The 21,149-nt window shown below is 36.6% G+C and overlaps 2 protein-coding genes across 3 annotated transcripts in view; one reads left to right on the forward strand and one right to left on the reverse strand.

Moving 5' to 3' along the window:
- Positions 1–21,149, forward strand: part of cenpp (centromere protein P) — a 79,202-nt gene that overhangs the window by 42 nt on the left and 58,011 nt on the right. The window contains exons 2-6 of one of the 2 annotated variants that reach the window (XM_073844573.1): positions 861–1,001; positions 1,153–1,304; positions 1,423–1,511; positions 2,951–3,039; positions 12,320–12,416. In XM_073844573.1, coding sequence (XP_073700674.1) covers positions 877–1,001; positions 1,153–1,304; positions 1,423–1,511; positions 2,951–3,039; positions 12,320–12,416 — 552 coding nt within the window. In that variant the 5' untranslated portion in view covers positions 861–876. Of the gene's footprint in view, positions 1–770; positions 1,002–1,152; positions 1,305–1,422; positions 1,512–2,950; positions 3,040–12,319; positions 12,417–21,149 lie in introns of those variants that run through there. The other variant, XM_073844572.1, reaches the window with a different exon arrangement.
- On the reverse strand, positions 12,816–19,768 carry ogna (osteoglycin, paralog a). Its single transcript, XM_073844352.1, has 6 exons — positions 19,510–19,768; positions 16,553–16,637; positions 16,162–16,326; positions 15,128–15,330; positions 14,844–14,936; positions 12,816–14,762 (listed from the first exon to the last, which is right to left on the reverse strand). Exons 1-6 carry the CDS (start codon positions 19,660–19,662, stop codon positions 14,592–14,594), a joined length of 870 nt encoding a protein of 289 aa, XP_073700453.1. The 5' UTR covers positions 19,663–19,768; the 3' UTR covers positions 12,816–14,591.

Here is a 21,149-nt window from a genome sequence, read left to right on the forward strand (position 1 = left end):
AGTTTATTCCTTTAAACATTTGGTTTTAATGTTGATATAAGTTCTACGCAAAGTATTAAAGCGATATAAGTCATAACAAACAAGTTTATATCAGAACTTTACATATATTTGACTCAGTGAAATCTCTTCTCATCGATTGTTTGTTTTGATCTGTCAAATCGAGCTTCTGTCATCTGATTTACACTTAAGATATCGTTATGAAACTATATAAAGGTTTACACTTAACATATGGACAGCTGTTAGGATAATCTATCGGTTTGTGATACATTTATAAAGCGTTTTTGAGTGTAATAACAGGTGTATGCCCTGAAATTTACTTTTGTGTGTTGTATATTTTGTGGTAATGTTGGTAAGATAAGTTATTATCTATGATTAATTAGAACCATTGAATATTAAAACTACTGGGGGGCAGCCGTGGCCTAATGGTTAGAGATTCGGACTTGTAACCCAAAGGTTGCAGGTTCGAGTCTCAGGTCCGGCAGGGATTGTAGGTGGGGGGAGTGAATGTACAGCACTCTCTCCACCCTCAATACCACGACTGAGGTGAGTCCCTTGAGCAAGGCACCGATCCCCCAACTGCTCCCCGGGCGCCGCAGCAATGGCTGCCCACTGCTCCGGGTGTGTGTTCACGGTGTGTGTGTGTTCACTACTGTGTGTGTGCACTTGGATGGGTTAAATGCAGAGCACAAATTCCTTGTATGGGTCACCATACTTGGCCTCACTCACCCCCTTTCCTTTCCTTTCCTTCCTGAAAAGCAAGTGTAGTTGAGGCTATGTTTGTGTATGTTATGTAAATTATGAAGTTATATCAATTATCTCTTGCTCTCTCTCCATATGTATTTTAATAAACTGCTTTTTAGTAGATTGAGGAAGATAATGGAACAGAAATATGAGGAAGAGATCCAGATGCTCGAGCAGGAAATTGAAATGCTGGAGGCTGAACAGGAGGAGACTTTACGGTCCATATTTATAGAGCATGGAGGTCGACTACAGCGAGAACTGTATGGACTACCTTTCAATGGATTATATTCAATGTCATATGGCAGCTAAAAAAAATGCAATGTCTTTCTGTAATGTGAAGTCTTTGAGGATAAATGCAATGCAGATTGTTCGCTTGAAGACTGGATGAACTGAATTGTATTTTTCTTCCAGAAAGTCAGTCTGTGAGGAAAGAGGAGGAGCACAGAAACACACTCTTTCGAAGCTAATCACGGAAATCAGAGAGCTGGAAAAAGACCTCAGACGACAGACAGAAATCAACGGAATCGCTCTAAATGAGTGTTTTGTGAAGACGTTGCACAAAAGTGAGTTTCTTCAAAATTTGCTGTTAATTACAAAATAATTTCTTTTAATAATTTTCTGATTCATTGCAAAAATACTCTGCTTGTATGTAAGTGTTACTAACTTCTGTTGTTTTTCCAGGTGAAAGGAAACTTGTACAGCAGCTCAGACTTGCAGGTCACTGCAGTGTGCTTTTGTTCCAGGTTGAATTTGCAGTGACAGAGATTCAGGTACAAAGAACCCACTAAATATTTATGCATGCACTTAATAGTATAATCTATTAAAATAAACATACGCTTTCAAAATGGATGCAAAACCAATAACTCTTTGCAAAAAAGGGTATTTGAAATATTAGGAAAAGCTCACAGAAAAATGAAAATTTGGTGTAAATTTAGTTATCTTCAGACCATCAAAGATGTAGATGAGTTTGTTTTTGGGGACAAATTTGGAGAAATTAAGCATGACATCACTTGCTCACCAATGAATCCTCTGCAGTGAATGGGTGCCATCAGAATGAGAGTCCAAACAGCCGATAAAAACATCACACCACTCCAGTCTACTAATCGTTTGTAATAAACCCATAATTAAGACCACTGCTTCCAACAAAATACTAGTTCTCTATCCTTAATATTTAGTAATAATATTTTTTTCAGTGAAAAAGTAATCTAAGTTGAATTAGGAGAGGAAGTGTTAATACGAAATATAGAAAAAGGCATGATGGATTTGTTTCTCACAAACACGTAGCCAGGGTTTATTGCAACCAGACCATGGCCTTAAAATTCTCATACATATGGTTAGGGGTTTGTTTAAATCTTGATCCCTAAGTATTCTGTATAGTCTGTGTAATGCTTGTTGAGGAAAACGGTAAGTGATCAGCATCAAGTTATCAAGTGCAATTCAGTTTTTCTATAGAAAACGTGCTGAAATACTCACGTATCACCTACAATCATTTAAACTCCATACAGTCCAGTTATTAGAACCAGTGATGAAGCCTATGATGACTATTCTTATACTCAACACTAGAGAGCAGCATGTCTCCATTTTGACCGTGACATTGTCCTTTCAGCATCTGAGATTTGTGCACTAGTCTTAAATTTAAAACGTCTTTTTTAATGGATTAGACTCGGCATTTAAAGTTCTTTCAGTTCTTCTTGTTTGTCTGAAATTTTCACGACAAGCATAAATCCAGCTCTTTGAGGGACCTCCTTAGCACAAATATTGACATAGTCACATTAAATCATTCAGAACAGTATTTTTGGATGGTGACTGATGGCACCCTTAAAAATTGTGAGTTATTTTAAACTGGCCACCTGTGGAGCCTGGAAGATCAACAAATGACTCTGAAGATGAAGGTTTTCTTTATGTTTGAACATCTAAAGATGAGTCACAGTAAAGTCTTCACAAATTTAAAATCCTTACAGTGAGAGTAGTCGAGAATAATTTTGAAGTGTTATATAACGCATGTAAAGAAATGGAAATAGATTCTCAACAAAACCAGTCTTCACAACAAAAAAAGAATTTTCCAGAAGAGAGGGAATCCCATAAACCGTCAGTCTCATGACAGGTAATATAATAAATGCATAAAAGCAGATCAGCTTAAGACTATTTATTAAGTTTATTTATGATCTTGTCTAACTCTCAATGTTTTTTTTTGTTTTGTTTTTTACAGGAGGATGATGCTCTGCTCAGGAGAGTTACAGAGCTCAATATTGTTGTGGATGGTGTTGAATTCAAAGATTTCTCTGCATTTGTGTCCAGGTAGAGTATCATTGGTGTGTTTGTGTTTTAAGGCATTTTGAGGAAGAATTAAGGAAAATTTACTCACCCTCAGAACATCCAAGATGAAGATGAGTTTGTTTCTTCAGATTTAAAGAAATCTAGATTTACATTATCTGCTCGCCAATGGATCCTCTGCATTGAATGGGTCACATTCACATCACAATAATCCACAAGTAGTCCACACCACTCTAGTCCATCAATTAAACGAGAAGTTAGCTTCCAGAATAATTTCCTGATAATTTACTTACCCCCATGTCATCCAAGATGTTCATGTCTTTCTTGCTTTATTCGCAAAGAAAGGTTTTTGAGGAAAACATTCCAGGATTTTTCTCCATATAGTGGACTTCAGTGGTGGCCAACAGATTGAATGTCCAAATTGCAGTTTCAATGCAACTTTAAAGGGTTCTACACAATCCCAGCAGAGGAATATGGGTCTTAGCGAAACGATTTTTGCCCTACTCTACCTTTTTTTAACCAAAATACACAGACGAAGAACTAACCACATGTGACCTTTCCAACGTGACTACACTGTAAAAAGTTTTCACCAGATTCAACTTAAAAACCTAAGTTCAGCAGCTGCCTTAAGTTAAATCATCTTAAAACTACAAATCATTTTTACTTATTACAATAAAAATGAGTTGATATAACTTGTGAGTTTAAATTACTTACGTTGATTTAACTGAAAATCTTAAGGCAGCTGCTAAACTTAAGTTTTTAAGTTGAAACTGGTGAAAACTTTTTACAGTGTACATAATGTGTGAAGATATACATGTGCATCGCAGAGCTAAAGCAAGCCAAGCTTTGTGGTTAAAAAGTGTATAAATCTAATTTTGACCAATCGTTTCTAAATAGACCTTTATTCCTTGATTGGAATCATGTGGAGCCCTTTTCAAAGCTGCATTCAGTATTGTCACGGTACCAAATTTTAAGTATTCGGTACCAAATCCACTGGAAATCCACAGTTCTCGGAACCAATTCCGGTACCAAAGTAAAACACAATAACATTAATTGAACAGCACACTATTTTTTATTAATAAAGTTAAACAAAAATAAAATGTACAAAGACCAGTGCCATTCTTTATACTTATGTCAAATATAGTTACAAGTTTTTCCACAAGTAATAAAAGTATTTCAAGGATTGTAAACATTTTAACAACTAAATAAATTATAGGCATTAAAAAAGTCATATTTCTGCTGCTGCTGAAAAACATCTGTAACGGTTGTCTGTTTTAGAGTTTCCTAGGGTGTTTCATGATCTTCCTCAATCTGCAGCTGTAAAAAGAAAACATAATATACTTAAGTAAAGCAGTGGGCTAAGTCTGACCAGATGCGACATTAGGCAACATTTACTAATGCATAAAATCATTTTAATCTCTTAACCATGAACAAACATGAATGATCATGTGTTCGTATTAAATAACATTCACAAACATGAATTAATGTTGTAAAAATATATTGTTCACTTAAGTGTATGTTAGATAATGCATGAATTTGATCTTATTGTAGAGTATTACCAAACTAAACAGGAAATAAAATGTGTTTTATTTGACTACTTTTATTTAATCCAAACTGCGTTCATATTTAATATTAAAAAGCTTTTTAAACCTGCTAGAGTTATCCAGCCAAGTATAAGAATGTTTTCTGACAGACTGATATTAAGGGCATAAACATTGTTGACAACACAATTGCACATTCTCTAACACATATTTTGGATACACAGTAAATACATCATGTCCTTCTTTTTCTTTTTTAACCTAATCAAAATTATAGGACTGTTAAATAGTAAAAATTCATTCTAAGGCCCAACATATTAGCGTTAGCTGCGATTATGCTTAACTACACAAACGATGATGTTTATTTCAATCTGACATTCAAATTAAAATCTGCAATAATGTTCAAAGCAGAAGCTCTAAATATGAAATTAAATCGAAACTTACCTTACTTGAACTCTTTCATTTCCGGGATGTGTTTCCACCTTTTGAGAGAACCTAGATGACATTGTTTGCAAATAGTTTTTTGATGATCTATGATGTTCGCTTTCTTCAGCCACAAATCCAGAATATTTGGAGCATGCCTGGCTTTTCTTTTCTTGGCAACGTGTGGATTCAGAGCCACTGCTTTAGCAGCACCACTGGTGCTTTATTGAAGAGAAAGCAACTGCGCAGTTTCGGATAGCACATCAAGAACCGGGTTGACCGGGTAGTCGTTTACATTTTTTTTAGTACTGATCTGGTACCGAAGTACTGGGACTTTTGCAACACTAGCAATTGAAACTGCAATTTGGACCTTCAACTCATTGGCCACCATTGAAGTCCACTATGTGAAGAAAAATCTGGAATGTTTTCCTCAAAAACCTTAATTTATTTGCGACTGACGAAAGACAGACATGAACATCTTGGATAGCATGGGGGTGATTAAATTATCAGGAAATTCTGGAAGTGAACTTCTTAAACATCAGGTGTCAAAAAAAATTAAGTTGTTTTCAACAATAAACCATTGCTTTTGGCAAAATTATAATAGAGATTAGAGAGTCCTCTACCATAACACTGTCTTAACTACACGCGACGCTGCTACACGCGATAAAAGGTATCTTTTTCATGTTAATCTGAGTTGTAAACTAGCTGTGACGGGGACATGCAAAATTTCTATTTTAGAAATGGTTTCCATTTCCGCGACGTCGCGGCTGGAACAACAACATACAAACTTTGACAGTTATAATCTCAGGTGCTTATTATGTACTTTATCCAATGTTAAAAGTGTCTAATGAGAGTTTGAATATCATATTGCCTGACATTTATAGCCATACTGAAAGCTACAACAGATAGCTTACCTCAGATCTTGAAAATACATTAAACCAAACATGTACATTAAAACTTGCAAACTCAATGCAAACCAACAAGCATATTTCATAGCAAAGATGGTATCGGTTGCATAGTATGTAGTTATGTATGTAATAATGTAAAAAAGGTTAATTAGATTATAAACTTGTCCATCTGCAGTTTTGAATAGCTGTGATTCTGTCACGTTGTGCTGTCGCATCGCGTCTGGTGTGAACAGCCAAATAGCTTGTTGCTGGAATCTTGTCACGTCGCGTGTAGTGAGGACATGGTGGAATATTGCTTTCTCTAATGAAAAAATTGTCTTGTCTTAATCAGGAGAGAAACCTGCACAGATCAAGCACCGTTTACAAGCCAAACAAAGTTTACAACAATTCTAAACAAATATTTTGGTGGATTTTGATGTGAGAGGACAACAGCCAATTGACCTTTTAGCTGGAAAAAGTGTTATTAAAGGAACATTCTTTTTTGGAAATAGGCTCATTCTCCAAATCCCCCAGAGTTACCGTTTTGAAATCCATTCAGCCGTTCTCCTGTTCTGTCGATATCACTTTTAGCATAGCATTCAGAAATGACCAACGAGTTTCGATATTTGTCCTATTTAAAACTTGAATCTTCTGTAGTTATATCGTGTACTAATACCGGCGGAAAATGTAAAGGTAAAAATGGTAAAACTTAACTTATTAAGTCGGGGGGAGTTGGAGCATGAGCCTATTTCCAAAAAAAGTGGAGTGTTCCTTTAAGGATCACAGTTTGGCCAGAAGCAATGGTTTAGAGTTAAAATGCCTTAATGATAGATTAGTTTCTTATAAACACACAGTTTTCCGCTTCAAAAGACGTTAATTGATGTACTGGAGTTGACTTGTGTGGATTACTTGTGGATTGGACACTTATTCTGATGGCACTCATTCACTGAAAGGAATCCATTGGTAAAACGGCTAAATTTCTCCAAATTTGTTCCAATGAAAAAACAAACTTGTCTACGTCTTGGATGACCTTAGCGAAACTCTTCCTTTAATGTAATTACTTTTAACATTTATTTTTTAAAGGTAAGCGGATTCCATGGATAATTGGTACAATTTACAAAATGTTGAATTCTGTTTGTTTGCGTAATTGAATAAACAGAAATCCCACTTGGAGAAAATCCAGGTTACATAATAGGTTACACAACATAAAACCTACAGTGTAAGTAAGCATCAAGCAAAGTGAATTCCCAGACACCATAGAAGAGTGTTCTGCTTTATGTTAGTCTTGTAAAAAGATACAAATCCAAACAAAACTCCATACAAGGGAAATGAATGTGTCCGTCTGGCTCATTAGCAGGATGCTGAGTGAACCCTGACCAGCTGTTGCTAACACGACGTGGGAGAGTTCCCGCAGAGATATGATTTTCTCATTGAGGACTGATTGACAAGTGTTGCGAGGTCAGGTTAGATCCTGCTGCCGGCTGATTGACTGACGACGATGTATTCTTGAGAATCTTTTATGAGGCAGCGTTCAAAAATATTCCGTCGTCAGGCAAATAATGGCTTTGTTTATACGTTTGAGGCGTTTCTGTTAAACTGCGTTCACACCGGACGCGACTTGCGCGGAAAAAACATGCTATTCACGCATAGTTGAACGCTTGAACATTTATTTGAGTTTACTCGCGCCATTCGCGCGGTAAAATTCGCGTCATTCGCGCGTGCAAATCACTTCACAACAGACGCGAATTCGCGTCATGGGAGGGGCTGCTGCCGCCTGGCCGCCAGTCTGTTCGTTGCAAAATGGCTGACATGGATTTTGTTGAGAGAGTAGCTGCGCTTTATTTAAACGTCGTAAAGTTGTTCGGCGTAGTTTTTTGGGTCCATCAGATCCGTCAGAGGCGCACCCAGCTTGGTGAATTTCACCGACTCCTCCAAGAGCTGCGCCTGGATGACGGCCGGTTTCAGCAGTACTTTCGACTGAGCCGGTCCCAGTTTGATGACCTGCTGTCCCGTGTCGGTGGGAGGATTTCCCTCCAAGACACCAGCTATTATTTATATATATCTTATTTATCTCTCATATATATGTCTCTCATTGTTGCATTCCCATGAACATTACATGAAACACTGGTCCAGTCACAAATAAGTAATTTTTGACTATACTACTCTGAGTGGATTTGCAATAGGATATAATTAGAATGTACAAATGTTTGCCATAAATAATATTTTTATGTAACAATATAATGTCTGATTTATTATGTTTGATTTACTATGTTGTCCGCACACAGCAACGATAATTTTCTCCTCCAACTTTGTTAAAAGATTTGCCAAAGTTCAGATTTTTCAACTCGCGCGAATGGCGCGGCAAACGCTTGAAATGCTCAATGCACGCCACTTCATTCGTGCTATTCGCGTCTTTGCATTGACTTAACATGTAAATCACTCGCGCTTGCCGCTTCATTTGCGTCCGGTGTGAAAGCACCATTAGACTTGCAGCTAAATGATTTGTTTATTCGTGGTCCTGATCAAATTAACAAGTAAATGTTAATTAGGCATGTGCTCTATATCTGTGGTCGCTTCATTTTTGAAGAAAGATCATTTGTGAAAGTTTTATTTCTGTTCTATTCAGTCGTGTTCTTTTCTGTAGTTGTATTGTTCATTTCTTTTTACACAGTTTTTGTCTGTTCTGATGTTTTCTAGTCGTTTCTGCTTCGTTCTATTGTGTTTTGTTTTATTCTGTTTCTGCTCTTTCATGATTTGTTCTCTTAGTTCTATATTGCATGATTTGTTCTCTTAGTTCTATTGTTTCTGTTCTGCTTTGGTCTAGTCTATTGTCTTCTGTTACCGTATTCTGTTCTATTTCATTATTTGTTCTGTTCCATTCTATTCGTTTTGCTTTTGTGGTAAAGCTCCTATGAAGCTTAAAGCAGGAACATGTTTTATAAGTTGGTGGAGTAATCTGTCTTTGTAAACTAGATGGTTGCTCTTCTGGTTCAATCATTTGAGTCCAGAAGAACACTGCGCCCAACATAATGATGTGTGGATTTAATGTTTAAGAGCGCTGTGTTGATGGTCCGTAACATGTCCCGCTCATTAAACTGTCAACAAATGGCACCAGCGAGTCATTGACAGCCAACAGTACCCCACAGTGTGTATGTGCACTGTAAAAAGTGAACATGTGGACCACCTGAAGGTCACTCTGGACTGTGTGAGACAGGACAGTCTGTACAAACCACTCCACCAGAGACCTCAGGTATGAAAGCCATTGTTGTCCTAGGTCAATTTATTTGGTTGATCTGTTGGTTTAGAGTGTTAAACATTCCTGTGGTCTGCAGTGCAGTTATGTCTTCTGTAATTACTTGAACAAGAACAGCACAACACTTCCCATTAAAGTAACACCTTTTGATGTTGACATATCCAGCAATCCACAGAGAACACAGCCGCGATAATTAGAAGGTTAAGTTATTTAGATTATGTGTTGTACAGCATACTTACAATATACTGGAAAAGAGAGCTGAGGTCTGAACCTGTGACTTCCAGTTGGGAAGATTCATGCTTGTGGTCAGCTTGCTACTCCTGCTGCTAAGTTTATCCTTTAATGTTGTATGGTGTCTAGCTTTATGGGACCGTTTTCCAGAGATTCAAACCAACAACCTTCTGGTTACCACTGCAGATCTCTCAATCTACATTGATTATTATTATTATTGATTATGGCCAGAAATGATGGTTTGAAGTTAAAATGCCTTGATGGATTTGTTTCTTACAAACACATATGTGTTTTCCAGAGATTCAAACCAACAACCCTCTGGTTACCACTGTAGATTACTCGACCTACATAATTTTGCTGCTGCTTCTTCTTATTCTTCTTCTTATTGATTATAACCTCATATTTTGGCCTGAAGTGATGTTTCAAGTTAAATTGCCTTAAAGATGGATTTGTTTTTACAAACACATATGTGTTTTCCAGAGATTGAAACCAACAACCCTCTGGTTGCTACTATAGATCTCTCAATCTACATAATATTACTTATTATTGATTATGGACTCATATTTGGACCAGAAGCAACAGTTTGAAGTTAAAATGCCTTAATAATGGATTTGTCTCCTACAAACACGCATATCTATTTTCCGGAAATTTAAACCAACAACCCTCTGGTTACCACTGTAGATCTTTCAATCTACATAATATTACTTATTATTGGTTATGCACTCATATTTTGACCAGAAGTGACAGTTTAAAGTTAAAATGCCTTAAATAATGGATTTGTTTCTTACAAACACACATATCTATTTTCCAGAGATTGAAACCAACAACCCTCAAGGTTACCACTGTAGATCTCTCAACCTACATAATGTTACTTATTATTGATTATGGACTCATATTTTGTCCAGAAGCGGCGGTTTGAGGTCAAAATGCGTTAATGATGAATTTGTTTCTTACAAACACACACACACAAACACACACACACACACACACACACACACACACACACACATGTTGGGTTTACATGTTTTATGGGGACATTCCATAGGCGTAATGGTTTTTATACTGTACAAACCGTACTTTCTATGGCCCTACACCTACCCTACACCTAAACCTAGCCCTCACAGGAGATTGTGCACACTTTTACTTCATCAAAAAAACTCATTGTGCATGATTTATAAGCCTGTTTCCTCATGGGGACCTGAGAAATGTCCCCACAAGGTCAAAATCTACTGGTATTCCTATCCTTGTGGGGACACTTGGTCCCCACAACGTGATGAATACCAGGTACACACACACACACACACACACACACACACACACACATATATATATATATATATCTGTTTTCCAGAGATTAAAACCAACAACCTTCTGGTTGCCACTGTAGGTCTCTCAATCTCCATAATATTACTTATTATTGATTATGGACTCATATTTTGGCCAGAAGTGATGGTTTGAAATTAAAATGCTTTTATGATGGATTTATTTCCATAGATTCAAACCAACAACCCTCTGGTTACCACTGTAGATCTCTCAATCTACATAATACTACTTGAAATGTGAATACATTACACACATACGTTTGAATTGCCAATGAAGTTGTTTACATTTTAGGGTTGTTTTCTGAAGATGTAGTATAAGATCTCCTGCAGTTGTTCCACAGGATTTTTTGGCTGGAATGACAAATTACAGTTTGAAGAAATGCTGCTGTTTTGGCGGTGATTTGTTTGGGTCCCTTTCTAAAGTGCAGCCAGCTTTCTGGTCGCTGAATGTACATCTGGATCATATTGTCTGGTCTGAGAGTCAGTCCTGGCACGAGAGAGTCGGAAAAATACTGGAGATAATGATTCTCGCATAAGTCTGAGTTGTCTCTGCGTCTCAGGAAGACGCATTTTATAACCATTATGGTCCATGTAAACTTAAGAAGAATTTTTTTGAGCGCTCTTGTGGTCAGGTACATAAGTGGATTCAGGCATGTCTGGGGAGAAAGTTTTTAAGTGCTAAAACTTTGAGTTTTACTGTATTCTCCATAGTTATGTATGCAACTTTTGTTCTGTTGTTGATGTTTTGATTTTTGACAAGTGTGAAGGTTGAAAAAAAGCCTAACTACAAAGATAGACATAATAAATTAGATTTTTGGAACCTATACTTCTAATATTAGTACATGGCTCAGATTCTTGGCAGCATAACCAGGCAAATGAGAAAAACTGAAGGGACAAATTTAGTGAAATTATACAAAGGGGCCAAACATGGATTTGCCATTAATCTCTCTGTAAAGCGATCCTGGCATTCAAAATGTTTAGTCTGTCGAACCTAAAAGACTAGCATTCTAGGAAAACGTAGTTTAAAATGACTTTTTCAGATTCAAGGACCCCAATCAACAAATCTAAAATGCAAACGATGGAAACTGCCCACATTACTAAATGAGATCCGTCGGCGAGGGTGATTTGTCTGTGGTTTCTTTTAAACAGCGTTAGACGTCAGTCAAACCAGATGACTGATTAATGTTTGTAAACATTCAGCTCACCCAAATCCGGAAAAGTTAAGATGAGCATTAATTGTCTGGTGTTCAGATATTCTCAGGGAGCCTTTTCTCCAGCTCTTGCCATTAAGTTGCTGTCTTTACTCTTGGAGTGGATCCATTTAGTTATGAGAGACTTACCATTTTTCCATCACTCATTACAACACTGGCCTTTCACAGACAAGACTCGAGAGTCATGGAAAGTTGTGTCCTGTGCCACAGTTTCTGGGCCCCTGGTAAATCTATGGAAAATTTCAAAATGTCTCGTAACGTCAGCCTGCGAAGGGAATTAAACACAAATACGCAGTTTATCCCTCTATATTGTATGCTGAATTTTACATCAAGGAGAACAGTACCCTGTCATTTTTTAGAATTTACCAAATTATTTATGAGCAATACAGTTTTGGCTTGTCTAGGGTGTTAATATAACAGTGCTGTTTTTTTTTTTCAGGGTGGAGGACACCAAAGATCTTCTCTTGTTCTTCAGGACCTTAAGGACGTTCTCTGAGAGATGTGAGGAGAGGCGTCAAACCTTTCAGCACTTCAAGGTAACCAGCAATAGAAACAAGGAATAAAGTGCTCAACTAACTATGTATAGGCACAAATACTCAAGTACTGAGAATCAGTGTTAATTTCGTTAAGTGACTGTAAACATTTGGGAGAATATCAGACGTGCATCAGTACATTGCATCCATGCATTCGGTTTTTAAAGGACCAGCAGCCTAATTTAGTTCCTATTGTTTGTGGCATTGATGTAAATCAAGCAGCAAAAGGAAGACAGAAATTCACTCACTGCTCTTGACTGAATCACTTTAGTAGCCCTAATAAAAATTAATCTAAATTTATTTGCTGCTTGAAAGAATGAAGAATGTGGTGAACTAAGTTGTTATAAAGAATGCGTAATTAGCCTATATAACCATTGGTATTTCATTGAAAAGAAGACCATGTTCTTGTTTCTTTATAAGAAGTGGTTTTATTTCATTTTAATATAAAGGCATATTGCGTGTCACAGCAGTTAAATCTGTGTCTATCATGATAAAGCCTTAATATCAAACCTAGATAATGAGTTTGGAAATTTTAGAGAAATGCTTAATAAATGCTGAATAAATAATCGTATGATGTTTAGTCGACTAAAACTAAACGACTAAAATATGTGACTCTGGACCACACAGCTTTCCATTAATGTATGGTTTGTTAGGATAGGACAATAATTGGCTGAGATACAACTATTTGAAAATCTGTAATCAAAATATTGCCTTTAAAGTTGTCCTAAGGTTCCTAGAAATGCATATTACTAATCAAAAATTAAGTTTTGATATATTTATGGGAAGAAATTTACAAAATGTCTTCATGGAACATGATCTTTACTTAATATCCTAATTATTTTTGGCATAAAAGAAAATTTGATAATTTTGCCCCATACAATGTATTTTTGGCTGTTGCTACAAACCTGTGCTACATAAGACAAGTTTTGTGGTCCAGGGTCACATATGACTAAAACTAAATGGCATTGTAATCCAAAGACTACCGAAATCTAGTCATAGCTACACACAGACCTGCCAAAAAGGGAACTCCTGCACTTCCTATAACTTTAATAAAAGACATATAATATAGAAAGTTAATACTATAATACGTTATCAAAAGAATATGATTATTTAGACCAATGTCTGTCCATATATAATATATATTTTTAAAGATTGTACCTGGAATAACCAAGTTCTCCACTTTATCTTTTTGTAAGTTTTTTTTTTTTTTTTCATAATTGCCCCTAATCATAACTTTCATAAGTATTCAGAAAGATTGCTAAATGCCAGATTGGGAACAAATTCCATGACTCGATGGCAGTGAAAGTTTGGGAATGAAGCCTTTGAGTCAGAATGAAAAACATTCCATTATTTGCTTGGACCATTGTGCTGTAATGTCTGCCAATTTGGCCGGTTAAATGGAACAATATTACCCCACTTTTTCCAGAACCTTCTGCATGCACAATCTTTGGGTTTGATTGGTTTGCAATTTGCAGACAGTTGTTTTGGTCTCTTTTTGGAACTGCATTTTTTTTTTGCTTAAACTGCAGTCTGACATAGTTGTTGTAAAAGATGAAAGCAAACTAGTCACCAGTTTTTAGAAAAAAAGTGTATTTGAACAACTAAAAAGTGAACATAACATGTTGATTTCATACAATGTTTTACTGTACAGTCTATTTATGTTTATTTCACACATAGGTAGTAATTACAAATTTAGCATATAAATAATATTCAAAATATTAAAGTAAAAGTCAGCTGGGAAAGATCAGCGACTTGGAACTCAGAAGAGTTCCTCGCCCTCTTAGCAGGCATCTTAAATTTAGCCAAAGTAAGGCATTTTAACAGTACTAGAAAGTGTCAGAAATTCACAGAGTTCTGAGGAATACTAGAAGCTTGACTGCAGCAGCTTTTCATGATCTCACATTTTACTGAGCAGTAGCCTCCAGTGGTAATTTACAATGGATGTAACGTTGTTCTTTCAAAGACTTGTGGTTCAGGTTCATCTACAAAGTCAGTATCAAAATGAAATCTAAGTGTTTGGGCAGCTGTTACATAATTAGATATATTATACAGATTCTCATGGTATTAACTTTTCGCGCACAGGCACTGAGAGATCGAATGACGTTTGCTTCTCGGTTTTAGTCATCATCATTGGCTATCCAAGGACTTCTCACCGTGGAGTACCTTTGATTTCGGTTTTCATTGGTATCGCCCAACTGGCAGAGACTGCAGGCATATGAAACTGTTGGGGTACTGGCCGAGGATGACGGGATTTCCATCCATGCGGATCTCGTTCATGTTGGGGCGGATGTAGTATGTGTCGTTGCTTTTGCAGAAGGTGTCCACGGTCACGCTTGAAATGTTATTGTTCTGAAAACACAGCAATAGAGGGGTTTCGAATTCTCGTTTCTGTGCACTTGTTAGCATGCAAAACATGTTCAGCTTTCTAACCTGAAGGTGAAGTGTGCGGACAGTCTCGGGAATGTGAGGAACGGCCTCCAGTTCATTGTGAGCAAGATACAGATGTGCCAGTTTGTTTAATTTCTGGAAGCGAAGAAGAATTTTAAAGAATTTTAAAGTCATAGAGTCTTAATTTAATTTGGTAGGTTATTCTTTCTAGAAATGAAAAAAGCCTTTGGAAATGTCACTTTATAACATCTAGGAAAGCAGCAAGCCCAAAAACAAAAGATTGTGTGTTGGCTTTTCAAAATGTACTGTATTTTGTGGCTCTTTACCTTGAAAGCATTCGACTTGACTCCTTTGGTCTTCAGTTTGTTGTGATTAGCATTGAAGGAGATTAATTTCGCCGGAAGCATTGGTAACTTGACCAGCTGGTTTTCAGCTAGCGAGAGCTCCTCTAGCATGGTGAGCTTAGCAAACGCACCATCTTCAATCTCAGAAATGATGTTTCCAGTGAAGTCGATTCTCTTCAGAGTCACTACAGTAGATAAATGGAAATGGACAGAGGAGCATTAAATTGGTCATATGTTCGACACATAAAGGTTCCTTATTGGCATTAATGGTTCCATGAAGACCCTTGAACATCAATAGAACCTTTCAAATGCAGAAAAGATTCTTTATAGTGGAAAAAGATTCTTCAAAATGGTTCTTTAAGATCTAATCACTAAAAGGTTCTTTGGGGTACCAAGAGGCTTTATTTTTAAGAGTGTAGACAGTTTGGCTATTTTTTTTTTTTTTTTTTCATTTCTTGTGGTTTTTCATTAGCGTCGACTGTGCATATCCTTTATGTATTCAACAAATTATCAAACAAACTTCTCCGGGCGACTGCACATCTGTTTGTTCGTTATGGTGGTTTTCTGTTCATTTTGGTTTACAGGACAATATTATAGTGTTTTGAAAGGCTTTGATGCATGAGGCCCCTAAAGGTGTTTACTTTTCCGCCTAGCTAGCGTTGTTGTACCCATGATGCACTGCTCCAGACGGAGTCGTTTACCACATGTGCAAGTTCTTGTCAACACACGTGTTTTGTAGGATATTGTGGTTCAGAAATGTGATCGATGTCTTTATGCAGCGGAAGAATTTGCAATCTCTTGCGATCCCATTGCGGTTTTGTATCATGTCCCTTAACATTTGGAAATCTTTTGGGTGAAATGGATTCTGGGTTGTTGTCTGAAAAGAAGCAGCTGTTTGCCTCCTGCTCTCCTTAGGGGTAATCTCTTATCCTGTCCGCAAGAATTGTATTTGCTCCCCCAACAGAAAAGGGCGGTCAACGAGAATGCCAGAGCAAGTCAAGTCAGGAAGGACTCACCGATATCTCCGAAATCTTTGGCTGTTATCTTTTTGATCTTGTTGTAGCGAGCGTAGAGGTAGTTTGTCTCCTTTGGCAGAGCAGGCACTGATGTCATATCTGGGTCGACCTCCTCGCAGTAGACGGAACCAGTTAGACACACACACAGTAGACAAGTTGGAAGGTCTGGAACATGTGCAAGATTTTATTTAAAACAGGCAAGTTAATAAAACTTGGTGGATGGGCAAACACACATTGCTTTCCATTTGCCATAGACATAGCTCATGAACAAATAAAGCTACAGTAAAGGCTCTTGTGAGCAACATGCGGTTTTTAAAAAGTGCCTATTACTCATTTCAGAGTAATTTTTTTACCCTTTCAGACAGCTGACCAGGCGTCAGTTGTTTGTTACCTGAAGGGTCTCCAACAGGCGCCATTGGGCCAGAGTCATCAGGGGTGTCAGCAAGCAGAAGGGCATTGCGGTCATCTGTCGCTCTCTGTAAAAAATGGCTTCATTAGTTGCTACATTAGTTTTTTTTTAAAGAATGCTATATTCAGGGTGAACATCAATAATTAACATCTTGTTTTTAAAAAAAAGCTTCCCAGCCTTTCCATTAATGTGAAACTAAAGTTTCACTCAAAAAAAAAAAAAAAAAAAAATTCTGTTGTCATGTTGTTTCAAACCATGTTCATGTTGTTTTGATCTCACAGTTCTGACTTTTTTTCTTGTATTTGAGAATTTACATCTTACAGTTCTGACTTTTTTCTCAGAATCGTGAGATATTAACTCGGAATTGCGAGTTATAAAGTCAGAATTGCGAGATGTAAACTACAATTCTGACTTTTTTCTCAGAATTGTGAGATATAAACTCGCAATTGCGAGTTATAGTCAGAATTGTGAGATATAAACTACAATTCTAACTTTTTTTCTCAGAATTGTGAGGTATAAACTCGCAATTGCGAGTCAAAGTTAGAAATGTGAGATGTAAACTACAATTCTGACTTTTTCTCATAATTGGGAGATATAAATTCGCAGTTGTGAGTTATAAAGTCAGAATTGCGATATATAAACTACAATTCTGACTTTTCTCAGAGTTGTGAAATATAAACTCGCAATTGCGAGTTATAAAGTTAGAATTGTGAGACAAACTACAATTCTCACTCTTCTGAGAAATAAAGTCAGAACTGTGAGATAAACTTGCAATTCTGAGCAATTATCAGTCTTTTTCACCCTCAGAATTGGACTTTATAACTCGCAATTATACGTTTATTTCTCACAATTCTGACAAAAAAGTCAGAATTGCGAGATACAATTCTGAGAAAGAAAGTCAGAATTGCAAGTTTGTATCATGCAACTCTGAAAAAAATATGTCAGAATTTCAAAGATAAAAAAAAGTCACAAATTAAAAATAATAAAATAAAAACAATAAAAGATGAAAAAAAGAAGGTAATTCCATCTTTTTTTCCCAATTGCGAGGTTATATCTTGCAGTTATGACTTTTTTCCTCGCAATTGTGAGAAATGATCAGTGTTTTTCAACCTGGACTGGATTTTTCCCTTATTTATTTATTTTTGCTCACAATTGCAAGTTTGTGTCTCACAATTCTGAGAAAAAAGTCAGAATTGCGAGATACAAATTCAATTGTGAGGGGACAAAATGTCAGAATTGCAAGTTCATATAACACAACAGTGAAACAAAAAGTTTTCAAATTGCGAGATGTAAACTTTTATTGTGAGATAAAAAGTTGCAATTACATTTTGTATTTACTGATGGAAATGGGCTTTCATATTTCTGTCACTTCCGCCAATTCTGATTTTTTTTTCTCACAATTGCAAGTTTATATTTCACTATTTTTACGTTTTCCTCACAATTCTGACTACTTATCTTACAATTGTGATATAAAAACAATTGTAAGTTATAAAGTCCAATTCAAGGGGCAAAAAAGGCAATTTAAAGGCAAAAAAAATGTGAGATAAAAAGTCGCAATTACCTTTTTTAATTTTACTCTGCAGCGAAAACAAGCTTCTACACCTGTATGACTTATGTCTGTAGAACACAAAAGGAGGAATTCTGAAGGATGGAGAAAATCCTGTGTATTCAGTCATAATAAAGGATAACTGAAGTCGTCAAGTTTTATAAAACCATAAAAAAGTGACTTTTTGAGTCTTCTGAAGCCATTTTGAGAGCTTTACATGAAAAAGCATTGACATTTATCTTATTCACTCACAATATTCCTCTCCACTGAACTGTTTACCATTGCATCTGGATAAACGAGTAGCATTCGAAAACATAGCTATTTATCAAGCGCCATAGACAGACAATAATTTATATGAATAATGACTTGAGTTTGTATCTTTTCATTACGGTAAGCTCTTGTATTGCATCAGAAGACGGGAAATAAAACAGTTTTTTTTTTTAAAAGAGTTTTTATGATACTTTTGATGCACATTTGCATCCTTTTTGAAAACTGGACGCTTTACTGCATGAAAAACAGTCATCTCCTTTTGTGTTTCACAGATGAAAGAAAGTCATAACATGAGAGTTTGTAATAACATGAGGGTGAGAAAATGATGACTACTTATTTTTTTGAGTAAACTACTTCATGGAACACTGTTATCTCCATCGGCCTTTTGGGATGAGCATCTGTTTGGACCTGTGTGTCTTCAGGCGTCTGTTAAATCACCCTGACAGTGTCTGACCCCATGAGTTAGCGTGAAGCTGTGGGTGGGAGAATTTGAGCCTGAGGGAACTCCTCCAGAACAGATTGCTGACTAATCAGAGAGCCTCCACACAGTGCCGGGCAGCTGTTGAGTTTTGTTTATTTGAACAAAACTGTACAGCTTCAAAACCGTCAGTGTGCGGAAGTCATGTGATTTTACAGAGTAACATGTAACATATGGAAAGCTGTTAATGTAAATGTGCTGTATCATTTAGTACAGCAAAAACATTTTAAAAGCGACTTAGCTTAGTGGAAATGTGAGTAAACGTGCAATTTTGAATCATTAGTTACATAGTAAAATTTTTAAAATTGCAATGCTGTAATTTAATAGTTTTTATATTAAGTATAATTTTTTGTTATATATACACACATTATAATTAAAGCAGTTTAAAGCATTTATTTTATTATAGTAGATATCATTTTTGCATTTTGCACAATATTTAATTTTATACATTGCATTAGATTTAATGTGTCATATATGGTTTAGTTAAATGTTAAAGTGAGAACAAGCAAATTCAATTAAACTAAGCACAAATGAAATCAAATTAACCCAAAAATAAAATGCATGTATAAATTGGAAGCAGTAGACAAAAACCAACCTATTTCTAAATATTTAGTTCTATCAGCCTGGATAAAACTCAAAATTTACCTTATTCCTATGTGCCCTTACATCGATTTCCTCAGTAAGTGCTACATCCTCCAGTCTGTGATGCCTGTGAGTGTGATAGTGTGCATTAGATGCTGAGAGCACCCATGATGCCAATATGACTGCTGATATGAGCATTCTCAGCCTCGTCCCCATCGTATCTCAAGACTCTGGGATGTGTTCTGCCACGTTAAAGAGCAGAAGCGCAGTGCAGGCAGTGGTTGGCTATTTTCTTGGTGCCTGTGAGTAAAATGTGATCTGTCAAATCAGGATTTTAAGCCCCACCACAGGCTGCCAGAGGAGATCCTTAAGTGGGAGTTTATGGAACAGACCTTAACCCTTCGCATTCCCATCTGAGCTGATCAGACCACTGTGTCGCCTGCAGGGTTTGGCCATGTTTGTGGTCCACTGGAAAAAAAAACGGTTCGTAAAAGCGAGCAGAAGGCAATGAAAAGGACTGCTTTGGAGATTTAGAGCTCTGAATTTTATGTATGCTGATCTCCTGGAATATTGAGGCATGTTTGGTTCTTCTTAGCTCTGTGCTTTTCTCATTTTAATTCTAATCTTTTTAGCTTCTCAGAGAAGAACTTATTTTAGACATTAGAATAGATCAGATCCAAGTTTCCAAATTCTTTGATTATAGTTGTCCATCTCTGTGTATCCCAACTATGTATTAGTTTGTTTGTGTAATTTACAAGCCTGCCTAGATACATTTCATTAAATCCAAATAAAATGCATTACAGAAGAACAACAGAGCGTGTCTATAAAACAGACACTTAAAGATTAAAGTGAAGAAAAACACGTTTAATAGGAAACATGTGACTGTTTTACTTTTGCACCTTAAGACATCACGAAAGGCGCCTCGGCCCCTCGAAATAAACATGCGAGAGATGGAAATAGAGAATGTATAACATTACAGGTGTGTTAACAATTATGCCAACCTGTAAAAATTTACTGTACTGGGAAAAGGGCCAAATACTTAGAAATGTTTTTACAGTGCTGTTCCTCTGTGGTTCATTTCTCCGTCAGGGTGGTTTTTTTCACCACATGACTTGATTTGGAGGATTCCAAGTATTTAAGTGTAATTCCTCTACACTATAAAACTGGAGTGTAAGAATGTGCAGAAATGCATATTTTCGTTATTGATTAGTCAGGGGGTTGTGAACCGCTAGTTGGTCACAGAAGTCTGTATAATTAGTCGAGATTGAACAATTTGAGCGCTTGTTTTTTAAAGGGAACCCTTGGTATTAAGACTTTTATGGCTTAATATAACATAAATGATGTCTCTTACTGAAATGTGTATTAGAAAACCCATGAAACCGACGTTGTTTTATATATATTTTGGACTATTGGGGGCGCCATTATTTTTGATGACGTGAAATGGTTGCACTCTGTGAGCTACTGGCACTACCTGTTGCTATTTTTACCTCAGAATGCACAACTCTGAAAGTAAAATACTGATGCGATGCCACATTGTGCAGCTTTTGCTTGTCATTTTCAGTGGAAGGGCAATGAGAGAAGCGATGGAAGTCCTAGCGATAAGAAGAAGAGCAAAGAATGGGAAGATGCCTATGGATGGATTAAACTTCCTAAAGACCTGCGTCTTTGTTCTCTCCACTTTAGGCCTGATGCCTTTGAAGCTT

Source organism: Garra rufa, chromosome 7 (genome assembly GCF_049309525.1).
Source record: "Garra rufa chromosome 7, GarRuf1.0, whole genome shotgun sequence".
Classification (NCBI taxonomy): domain Eukaryota; kingdom Metazoa; phylum Chordata; class Actinopteri; order Cypriniformes; family Cyprinidae; genus Garra; species Garra rufa.